This window comes from Coregonus clupeaformis, chromosome 15, assembly GCF_020615455.1.
Source record: "Coregonus clupeaformis isolate EN_2021a chromosome 15, ASM2061545v1, whole genome shotgun sequence".
Classification (NCBI taxonomy): Eukaryota; Metazoa; Chordata; class Actinopteri; order Salmoniformes; family Salmonidae; genus Coregonus; species Coregonus clupeaformis.
Window position 1 is genome coordinate 2,592,256 of NC_059206.1, and position 11,878 is coordinate 2,604,133.

At 42.0% G+C, this 11,878-nt stretch overlaps 1 protein-coding gene across 3 annotated transcripts; it reads right to left on the bottom strand.

Moving 5' to 3' along the window:
* Positions 1 to 592: 592 nt before the first annotated feature.
* On the bottom strand, positions 593 to 7,841 carry LOC121582144 (probable global transcription activator SNF2L2). 3 transcript variants are annotated; one of them, XM_041897755.2, is made up of 6 exons: positions 7,460 to 7,841; positions 4,595 to 4,821; positions 4,119 to 4,224; positions 2,451 to 2,552; positions 2,154 to 2,295; positions 593 to 1,864 (listed from the first exon to the last, which is right to left on the bottom strand). In XM_041897755.2, the coding sequence occupies exons 1-6, from the start codon at positions 7,625 to 7,627 to the stop codon at positions 1,725 to 1,727; spliced, it is 885 nt and encodes a 294-aa protein (XP_041753689.1). In that variant the 5' UTR covers positions 7,628 to 7,841; the 3' UTR covers positions 593 to 1,724. The 3 variants fall into 3 exon arrangements, with proteins under 3 accessions (XP_041753689.1, XP_041753688.1, XP_041753690.1); XM_041897754.2 differs by having other exon boundaries at positions 595 to 1,864; positions 4,595 to 4,824; positions 7,460 to 7,840; XM_041897756.2 differs by having other exon boundaries at positions 596 to 1,864; positions 4,595 to 4,806; positions 7,460 to 7,838.
* Positions 7,842 to 11,878: the final 4,037 nt, after the last annotated feature.

Here is an 11,878-nt window from a genome sequence, read left to right on the forward strand (position 1 = left end):
ACTTGTACCTAAAAAGTAAAGTAACTGTCCAGTGTTTCCAGATTCATATGAAATTTTACATTTACATTTTAGTCATTTAGCAGACGCTCTTATCCAGAGCGACTTACAGTTAGTGAGTGCATACATTTTTTTTATATATTTTTTTCATACTGGCCCCCCGTGGGAATCGAACCCACAACCCTGGCGTTGCAAACGCCATGCTCTACCAACTGAGCTACATCCCTGCTGGCCATTCCCTCCCCTACCCTGGACGAAGTATGTTAAAAAGCAGCTTTTCTGTGTTGGAATAGTGTGGGCGTACATCGGTCATACAAAATATTAATGCAAGTACACTGCTGATTGGCCAGCTCATCCTCCTCAGGAGTATGATATCATACTCTGAGGAAAGAGCAAGCATTTTATTAAACGGTCTGTTTGAGGTGGGGTTTTTAAAGTGTTTTTTTCTCTAATTTATGCTTTGGCCACCAATACAAGTATAGGATGAGTCAACAACATTATTTGGGCATGAGTTAACAGACTATTAACTTTTAAAAGGGAGATTTTCACTGAACAGTTACTTTACACAAATATCCATATAATCAGTCTGTGGGCTATAGAATATGTTTCTGCTGGCTACACTGACTGATGTATTGCTTTTTTTACACAAAGCAGGATTAGTATAGAAGAACTGTAGATACTTGCACACAAACTTCTTGTCAGAATCTATCTTAGTGTAGCTACTGCAGAGACTTGTACTTCTTCTTGCCAGAATCGGTCTCCCCATTGGTTGTCAAAATGTTCTGCCAAGGACTGACTGTCTTTATAGGAATAGGATGACAACTTTCAGTCTTGCCAAGAGAGAGAAACACAAAAAAAGACCTCAACACAAATCCCTACGGTCTCCTGCTGGAAGATCTCTCTTTTCTCCTTGTTTGTCACCTGGGGACTTGACAGTTGCCACTCTAAACCAAACTGAAAAAGATGCAAAATAACACAAGAAGCCCATGAGTATACAATATAAAACTTACAGCTGAAACAATACAACTTTATCTGTTTATATCTGCTAATTAAGTATGAAATCAATGTTGGTGTTCAGGTCATTCAGAAAACAGAATATTGTTCAAATACAATTCTCCCATTTTGAGATTTATTACAGAATCATACTTCATTTTAAATCCACACATTTTGAGATTTGAAACAATCCAGTAGTGTCCATCCTGGTCATATTGAAGAACTGACCAACCATTTTCTGCCATCTCCCACACCTGTAACACAACATATAGTGATGTCATCAACATGCGCCACTCTCTGAGGGCGGTCTCCGTCTTAGCAGAAATACATCATGCTCCAAGACGTATGAAGGCCTTTCACACACACACAGTAATAACATTTTCAAATACAAAAACAACTAATGGAAAAAGAGGGGGGAGATATCCTCTGGTTACACATTAAGGATACACACAATAGCTTTCATATGAGGACCAAGGGAGCAACACCATTAAATCCCAAAGAACAAAAAGGCAAAATAATAGTCAAGAGACATGAACGTTTAAGGCTGCATGAATTACTTGAGGACCAACATCATTAAGTACGTAAATTCCTTTCTTTGAGTAGCCTTCTTGACTTGAGATGAGACAAACCTTTAGCAAGGTGAGCAAACTAATAAGCTGCATTGCAAAAACAGTGACAGCGGAGAGAAAGAAAGAGGATAAGGAGGGTAAATGAACTAGCGTTGGTCCTCCAGGTCAACCCTCATCTTTAGCTGTATTGTCCTCCAGATCCTCATTGCTGTCTACATCACTGTAGACTGTCTTCTTGATCTTCATCTTTCTGCTCCTCTCCTCCTTCTTCATCCTCTGTTTCACCTGCTTTGTCACTGTTTTCACTGAAAAGAAAGGATTGAGAAAGGAACAGAATATAGTATATCCTTTTTATAATGACAACCAGATAATAATTTGTCCTGTCATTGATCTTTGAGAAAATAAATCCTTTCAAGCTATTCAAAATCTAAATAATTATAACGCTTGATAAGACTCACAATGGTTTGGGTGAGTAAAAGTGAAAATGATCTTCTCATTGTTAACTGAACTGCGTCATCTTGATTTTCCTATTGGGTTTTTAAAAGGTGTCCTTCGAACAGTTTATTTTGAGATCACAAAGGTCGGGTCTCTCACCTTCTGATGAAACAAACTGATTGTCTCCACCTCCATCATCGTCACAGATGGCAGTGCTGTCCTTTTTCTCCTCATTGTCAATGACGATCCTCTGTCGTGCACTCTCAAACACAGACTTGAGAACGATCGAGTCCTCAAATATCTATAGCAAACACACACATAACATAAACCAAATTAGCCACCGAATTAGCCTCTCACAATCAAGAGCTGGTGGCATCATGGCATGAGGATTTCATGTAGAAACGGTAGGCAGTGGTGTGAACTCCAGCGGGCCTAGATCACATCCCTGAGGCACACCTGAGATCCCTCCAGGTTGAAGGTCTGGGCGTTGTGACACAGCAGTATAATGTCCTTCTCCAGATCTCCCACACTCCGGTACTTGTGATTGCGCACACGCTCCTACAAAATAACCGCACATGGTCAGAAAACATGTACATAAATACAGTGCATATTATACTGAACAAAAATATGAATGCAACATGCAACAATTTCAAAGATGTTACTGAGTTACAGTTCATATAAGGTAATCAATCAATTGAAATAAATTCATTAGGCCCTAATCTATGGATTTTACATGACTGGTAATACAGATATGCATCTATTGGTTACAGATACCTTTAAAAAAGGTAGGGGAGTGGATTAGAAAACCAGTCAGTATCTGGTGTGACCACCATTTGCCTCATGCAGCGCGACACATCTCCTTCGCATAGAGTTGATCAGGCTGTTGATTGTGGCCTGTGGAATGGTGTCCCTCTCTTCTTCAGTGGCTGTGCGAAGTTGCTGGATATTGGCGGGAACTGGAGCATGCTGTTGTACACGTCGATCCAGAGCATCCCAAACATGCTCAATGGGTGACATGTCTGGTGAGTATGCAGGCCATGGAAGAACTGGGACATTTTCAGCTTCCAGGAATTGTGTACAGATCCTTGCAACATGGGGCCGTGCATTATCATGCTGAAACATGAGGTGATGGTGGCGGATGAATGGCACAACAATGGGCCTCAGAATCCCGTCACGGTATCTCTCTGCATTCAAATTGTCATCGATAAAGTGCAATTGTGCTCGTTGTCTGTAGCTTATGCCTGCCCATACCATAACCCCACTGCAACCATGGGGCATTCTGTTAATGACGTTGACATCAGCAAACCACTCGCCCACACAACGCCATACACGTGGTCTGCGGTTGTGAGGCCGGTTGGAGGCAGCTTATGGTAGAGAAATTAACATTCATTTCTCTAGCAACAGCTCTGGTGGACATTCCTGCAGTCAGCATGCCAATTGCACGCTCCCTCAAAACTTGAGACATCTGTGGCATTGTGTTGTGTGACAAAACTGTACATTTTAGAGTGGCCTTTTATTGTCCCCAGCACAAGGTGCACCTGTGTAATGATCATGCTGTTTAATCAGCTTCTTGATATGCCACTCCTGTCAGGTGGATGGATGATCTTGCCAAAGGAGAACTGCTCACTAATAGGGATATAAACAAATTTGTGCACCAAATTTGAGAGAAATAAGCTTTTTGTGTGTATGGAAACTTTCTGGGATATTTTATTTCAGCTCATGAAACATGGGACCAACACTACATGTTGCGTTTAGATTTTTGTTCAGTGTAGTACCTGAATCCAACATCATCAGTTAGAAAAGTTTGCTTGGATGATGCTGGGAAATGCATTTTTTTTTAGTTCATGACAACCACAGGGTTGTGGAGGGACAGTTGGACAGATTAAAGGCTAGCGCTGCCATCTATGACTGCGTTAACAGGCCTAGGTCCAGTTGGTATGTGGGAAGATTTGGGGGAAGAGCTGATCAGTTGGTGGGTTAGTGGTAAGATTTGGTGGGTTAGTGGTGAGCCACCAGTAGGCTGAAAGGCTGAGGGCTGGTGCTGAGCTGAATTGGTATGTGGGAAGATTTGGGTGGGTTGGTGCTGTGCCTATAGATGCAGTGTAGACGGTCTGCAGAGCCTACCCTGATCCTCCTGAAGTCCACAGGCTTGCGGATCAACTCGTAGTACTCTGGCACCTCCTTCCTAGAAGGCAGCTGGACGAAGCCTTTGCTGATCTGACGGCCCAACCTGGAATTATTATGCACAGGCACTGTTACCGACCAACAATAGTATTTGTTTTGTTTCAAATACTTTCAGCGTTTGATTGAGCATCCCTGGAGTGGCAGATTGGCCAGATTTAGTTCCATTGTTCCAGTCAAGTCTAATCAAGTGCAGCTAAAGATTTTGAAAGAAAACAAATGCTCAAACTGTGAAATAGAGGCACAAAATATAAGTAATTCATGTCTAACCATTCCCTGCATGGTCTGACATCAAACACCATGGCCCTTCATATCTACACATCGCTAATTAGTAGTTAATTAATACTGTGTGGATATAATTGCATTATCCATTAATACATAATTACCACAGCGCCCCCAATTCTCCCTGGTAATCTCACCCGTCTTTGTAGTTGATAGCCATGTCCACCAGTGTGTTAAGCTGCTTGGTGAGCTCGGGAGGGTTGGGGGGCAGTTTCTCCGCCGGAGGTCTACCTCTCCGTTTCTTGACCTTTTCACCTCCAGCCTCCTGGCCGGAGTCTCGCGACTCAGAGTCTTTGTCGCCGTGGTGATCACCTTTCCGTTTCTTTAGGCTTATGTCCTCCTCCATGTCCTCCAAGGCCCCGTTCTCCTCCACATGGGGGGTGGTCGAGGAGGAGGAAGAAGAGGATGAAGAAGGAGAGGATTTGTTTGTTTATTTGGATCTCAATTAGCTGTTACTTAAGCAACATCTACTCTTCCTGGGAACCACAGAAAACAAAGGATGGATATAGGAATGGACAAGCTGCTGGAAGAGGGAAAGGGGATACCTAGTCAGGTGCTCAAATGAATGCGTTCAACTGAAATGTTCTTCCACATTTAACCCAACCCCTCTGAATCAGACAGGTGCAGGGGGTTGCCTTAATCGATGTCATCAGTGCCCGGGGAGCAGTTCTTGTTGGGGGTTAATTGCCTTGCTCAAGCGTAGAACAGCAGATTTCTCCACATTGCCGGCTCTGGGATTTGAACCAGCAACCCTCCGGTTACTGGCCCAACACTCTTAAGCGCTAGGCTACCTGCCGCCCACCGCTAGGCTACCTGCCGCCTGGAAGATACAGTACATTAACAAATATTTGAGTGGCGAGAGAATTTACACACACACTAATCAGTGTGTGTCAGTTCATTGTACAAGTTCTCTTCTTATTCAAGAGGAGAAAGATTGGCCCAATAAAATGTAAATCCCAAAGAGGGATTTGTAAATGAGTTTGGGGATGGGATAAGAAACAACTGTGCTCTTGACAGTGATTTGACCCCTGTAACTCCTGTCAGCTACACTCCTGACAGCTTAGTGGTTCTTAAATAGCTGTTCAATTGATCTCCTCTCTTAGACAGTCAGACAAAGTTTGACCTTGAAAAACCATTCAACAGCCTCTTCCAAAAACTACTTCAAAGAATTAACTAAATGTGCATATATTATTGATTTCACTATCAATTATTCATTAACCTAGAGTCGATGTCTGCACCCCACAGAAATCAAATTGGCATCATAAAAAAATCCCCATAGAAATCCATCTGTTTACGCTAGAGATATGTTTTTTTTGCATGTGCTGTTCCCCTTCTGTGTTTATCATACCAGGAGAAATCCGTCTTCTCACTGAAATGTCTGTAGCCTCCGAACGGTTTGGCCTACAAAACTAATATGACCCCTCTATGGAAAGATAGGACCCTCACAAGTCGTTACCGCCAATCTTCTAACTTCTGTCTGTAACGTACATGTCGGTTGTTTTGCTCTAGGACACCCACAAGCCTCGTCTGAAGGCAGCCCAGTACCCGTTAAAAAATTTTTTTTATGGAAGTATATATGGAAGTACTTTAGTGCCTAAAAAATACAGGTCAGTTGCTTTGTGAGAAGGTATTAACCGTGGAAGGTGTACACCCATGTTCGCAGTTAGCCATTGTTATGTAAATGCTGCCCGATAAGCCCCAGAGGCCTTGCCTTGGCCCCAAGTCAAAGCAGGTGGAAACACTAAAGTCTGAGGCAAAACACTGGGGTAAATTCTCAGTGGAAATGCACCATGATGGTGTCTGTATCTTATTTTCATCTCTCATAGCTGCAAATGTCTGCAGCAAGCAACTGCTGTATTTTACACAAAGGCAATTAAAGCTTAGATGTATGCATGCAGCATTACTTGTCCAGGCTGGAAGAGAGAGAGAGAGAGAGAGAGAGAGAGAGAGAGAGAGAGAGAGAGAGAGAGAGAGAGAGAGAGAGAGAGAGAGAGAGAGAGAGAGAGAGAGAGAGAGAGAGAGAGAGAGAGAGAGAGAGAGACGGAAAGGGGGAAAGGGGGAAAGAGACAGACAGACAGAGAGAAAGAGGGTGTGAATGTGTTCACATTCAGCAGAGACTGAGGAATGCACTCCAATCTGAACGGAATATTGATGTATGAATCATACAGAAATGCAGCCATGATAGTGCACACCCACGTCATATTATATTGTATTAGAATGTGAATATCTACAAGGAAACAGAGATGAAAGCGCATGTAACTGTATATTCATGCAGACATGTCGTTTGTGCTTATGAATGCACATACGATCAGTCAACCCCCTCCCTCTCGCCACAGGCACAGACACACAAACCCTTGGGGACCATGTCGAAAGTGGCCTAACCGTCATCATCAATGACAAAAGATCTGTATGACATTCCGACAGTGGAATATGCATGTACACTTACACACACATACACTAATACACACGCGCACACACACAGTAAAAGCGAGAAAAGCATGAATAAAAACAGAATGATCGAACGCAACAAGAACAGTAAAAAGGACAACAAACGGCATCATGAGGATAATCGGTCAGCTTTAAGGTTATCTTTATAAAGCCTTCTCTACAGGGCTACAGTGGAATGCAATGGGTTACAGAGTAATCCTGAGAGACAGATAAAACAGCTAAACACACCGTGTGTGTGTGTGTGTGTGTGTTGCTCCATGCTTGTGCCATCATCACCAAACAAACCTGCCTCTTCCTTCCCCTCCTCGACTGCCAAACGATACCCCCTCATCTGTTACAGCTCACACCTACACACTCACTTCCTCTCCCGCTCACAGACACCGCACACACTTAGACAGACAGACACTCACTCACTCACTCACACACACGCTCTCTCTCTCTCTCTCCTGTCTCCTCTGTGCGATGCAGCCTGGCTGAATCCTATTCTCAGAAAAAAGAGAGGAAGCGAGGGAGAATGAAGGAAAACAATGAAAGAAGGAAGGACAAATATTTACCTGTCTGCAGTCTGCAGTCTGACTCTGTGGATCAGAATGGGTTGTAGCTGGATGGGCTGCGGCTGCAGCTGGAGTGGAGAGAATTAGCAAGCCAGCATAGCGGCGAGCAGCTAGCCTCTTCATCAGCTGATCACTCAAAAAGCAGAAACCCAGAAGGGGGGCAAGCATGCAGGAGTAAAAGAAAAGCGCTAGGTTTTCATACACAAATCAACGGGTAGCTGAGCGGGGGAAAATAACATGTGATAATAGTAGTAGTCATCTCTCTCTGGCTCTGTGTGGCAGGCAGGCTGCAGTAGGCAGCTCTCCCTCTCCTCTCCCCTCTGCTGCAGTCTCATTCCTCTCAGTAAGGCCCCAAGCTCGTCTGCCTCTGCATGTTTTAATAGACTGTTGCCAGATGCATTTTTTTCCCCCCTGATCCTGTTAAAGTTATCGGGTCCATTTTTTTTTTTCATGAACAATTTTTGCATTATGTTTCAGCATGTAGGGATTAGACTCTGTGTGGAGGCTGAGTGTGTGGTCGGGGGGTCTATAATGGGGATGTTACACACACGGCTCAGTCTGAACACAAATTATTAAAGCTCAGTGCTGCCACGATGATGTCATGCTAGTGATTATTCAAGGTTTTAGGTCATGTCGTGTGTGTGTGTGTGTGTGTGTGTGTGTAGACACAATTCATTGCAGACATTCTGTAGCTCTGATTCCTCTAGGGGACTCCACTAGGAAACCTGATGCCAACCAGAGATGAGCAGTATTTGAATATGTATTTCAATTACGTCTGAGTATTTTGTAATTTGTATTACACTGGACTGAACTACACTCCAATGTATTCTAGCAGGATACATTCGAGAGCTGTAATTTGTATTTTCAAAATACAAATTACTTTTCTTTTTTTATTATTATTTTTTGCGGCCCCTTTTCACCATGCATTGGTATCAAAAGTCTGATTGCTCTATGGTGTGATAATAGCATCTGCTAAATGAACTAAATATAAATGTAAAAATTGACAATTGCAAAGCATGCTGAGTATTATTCTAATGAGCGCCGCCGCGTAACAAGGCCAATAATAATGTGTGCTTTGCAGTTCATTTTGGTATGTTCACTTTCACATATACATTTAGGTCATTTAGCAGACACTCTTATCCAGAATGACTTACAGTCAGTGCATTCAACTGACGTAGAGAAAGAACAACATATCACAGTTATAGCAAGTAAGACGTTTTTGTAACCGTGAGAATGTTGTTGCTGTTCGGGCCGGCTACTTGCAAATGTATTTCTGTATTTTAAAATAAAAAATACAGTACATGTATTTTCAAATGTATTTGATTAAAATACAATTATTTTGTTGTTTATTTTGAAACATTGATCTTTATGGTATTTTGTAATTGTATTTTGACATTTTGGCCCATCCCTGATGCCAACGTAGCAAAAAACATTTTAAAAAATAAAACATGGGCTGGTGAACCATTTACATAAAACTGAAATTACCTTGTGGCCATTGGCGTAATGCTTGCATGGTAGTAGTTGATAAGGGGCTGTCCGAACAGAGGCTGTGGAGCATTCTGAAAGACCTTGACCAGGGACCTGTTGATATGAACTCAGCAAAGTATGTCAGACATGTTCTAATGGAAAGATTAATATTTTAGTTGGACTCGTTTGATTTCACTTACATTTTTCATCATGATCTTCATCTTAATCATTGTCCTCACATGTCTCCTGTCCCAGGAATGATCTGCTATTCCAGCCATGTTCAGACATACAGTGCTTTGCAAAAGTATTCATCCCCCTTGGCATTTTTCCTATTTTGTTGCATTACAACCTGTAATTTAAATTGATTTTTATTTGGATTTCATGTAATGGACATACACAAAATAGTCCAAATTGGTGAAGTGAAATGAAAAAAAGAACTTGTTTCAAAAAATTCAAAAAAAATAATAATGGAAAAGTGGTGCGTGCATATGTATTCACCCCTTTTGCGATGAAGCCCCTAAATAAGATCTGGTGCAACCAATTACCTTCTGATGTCACATAATTAGTTAAATAAAGTCCACCTGTGTGCAATCTAAGTGTCACATGATCTCAGTATATATACACCTGTTCTGAAAGGCTGCAACACCACTAAGCAAGGGGCACCACCAAGCAAGCAGCACCATGAAGACCAAGGAGCTCTCCAAACAGGTCAGGAACAAAGTTGTGGAGAAGTACAGATCAGGGTTGGGTTATAAAAAAATATCCGAAACTTTGAACATCCCATGGAGCACCATTAAATCCATTATAAAAAAATTGAAAGAATATGGCAACAACAAACCTGCCAAGAGAGGGCCGCCCACCAAAACTCACGGACCAGGCAAGGAGGGCATTAATCAGAGAGGCAACAAAGAGACCAAAGATAACCCTGAAGGAGCTGCAAAGGTCCACAGCGGAGATTGGAGTATCTGTCCGTAGGACTACTTTAAGCCGTACACTGCACAGAGCTGGGCTTTACAGAAGAGTGGCCAGAAAAAAGCCATTGCTTAAAGAAAAGAATAAGCAAACACGTTTGGTGTTCGCCAAAAGGCATGTGGAAAACTCCCCAAACATATGGAAGAAGGTACTCTGGTGAGATGAGACAAAAATTTAGCTTTTTGGCCATCAAGGAAAACGCTATGTCTGGCGCAAACCCAACCCCTCTCATCACCCCACAGTGAAGCATGGTGGTGGCAGCATGGGACTGGGAAACTAACTGGATGGGGCTAAATACAGGGAAATTCTTGAGGGAAACCTGTTTCAGTCTTCCAGAGATTTGAGACTGGGTCGGAGGTTAACCTTCCAGCAGGACAATGACCCTAAGCATACTGCTAAAGCAACACTTCAGTGGTTTAAGGGGAAACATTTAAATGTCTTGGAATGGCCTAGTCAAAGCATAGACCTCAATCCAATTGAGAATCTGTGGTATGACTTAAAGATTACTGTACACCAGCGGACCCCATCCAATTTGAAGGAGCTAGAGCAGTTTTACCTTGAAGAATAGGCAAAACTCCCAGTGGCTAGATGTGCCAAGCTTATAGAGAAATACCCCAAGAGACCTGCAGCTGTAATTGCTGTAAAAGGTGGCTCTACAAAGTATTGACTTTGGGTGGGTGAATAGTTATGCACGCTCAAGTTCTGTTTTTTTGTTTGTTTCACACAACAACAAAAAATGTGCATCTTCAAAGTGGTAGGCATGTTGTGTAAATCAAATGATACAAACCCACAAATAATCCATTTTAATTCCAGGTTGTAAAGCAACAAAATAGGAAAAATGCCAAGGGGGGTGAATACTTTCGCAAGCCACTGTACTGTCTGTGCTGCATAGAACATGACATCATTCGGCCAATACACCACTTCAGGTTAATGGTCTTATTATTGCTCCATCTTGAAATTAGATTTTTTTGTTGTAATAATCCCTCTACATGGTCCTGCCCTCACCATGGCAACAGGGGCGATTAAATAGGAAAAAGAAAAACCTCTTGGTTGGATGTGAGCGAGACGATCGATATCAAATCAATGTTGTGAAGAGTTGATTTTATTTTCAAATATTGATTCGGGTGTATGAGTAACAGTGTCTAGATGTGTTCATTCCAGTGACACAGAAATATAATTTTATTTTCATCTCCCCCAAGATCACCACTTGCTCAAAACATAATTTCTGCTGCTGCTTGTTACCATAGCAACATCACATTTTGATGGTGGACCTCATAGGCAGTTATGCTTCTGTATTCCTTCACTGACTTGGGGAATCACACAAAAATCTAATAATCAAATCTACATTTATTTGTCACATGCTCCGAATACAATGGGTGTAGACTTTACTGTGAAATGCTTGCTTACGAGCCATTCCCAATGATGCAGTTTCAAAAATAAAAAATAACATTAAAAAATAGTAAGGAGAGGAATAAAATACATAAGAATGGAGCTATATCCCAGTTGGCATACGACATGACAAAGAAGTATTTTACTGGTTGAAATATGGTTGGGAGATCTTATAACCAGATCACAACCAGATTAAGAGACAATTTTTCATGAAGTCTTTTGACATCTTGAAAAATACTTATTTTGGTTGATATCTGTTTTTTGGCTTAATCTGATTGAAATACTGACCAGTTATTTAAATGCTACTCAATTAAATACTACTACTCAAGACACCAACCTATATAAACATGTGCATAGTGTTTGTGGGCGTGCACCCATTGCATATAAGACACCACTACAGTTATTACAATTTGAGTAATGTTCTTTTTCAGCAGGGTTTGCATGATTCAGCTTAGGACACTTGACAAACAACAGCTGGCAGAGTGCACCAAAGCGGCTTTCGGTCTCGTGGCATACTGTACCTAGTCAACACGCTAGGCTCGGGCCTATTCCGTTTGAGACTCAGGGGGACTCAGCATGGACTCGGACTCA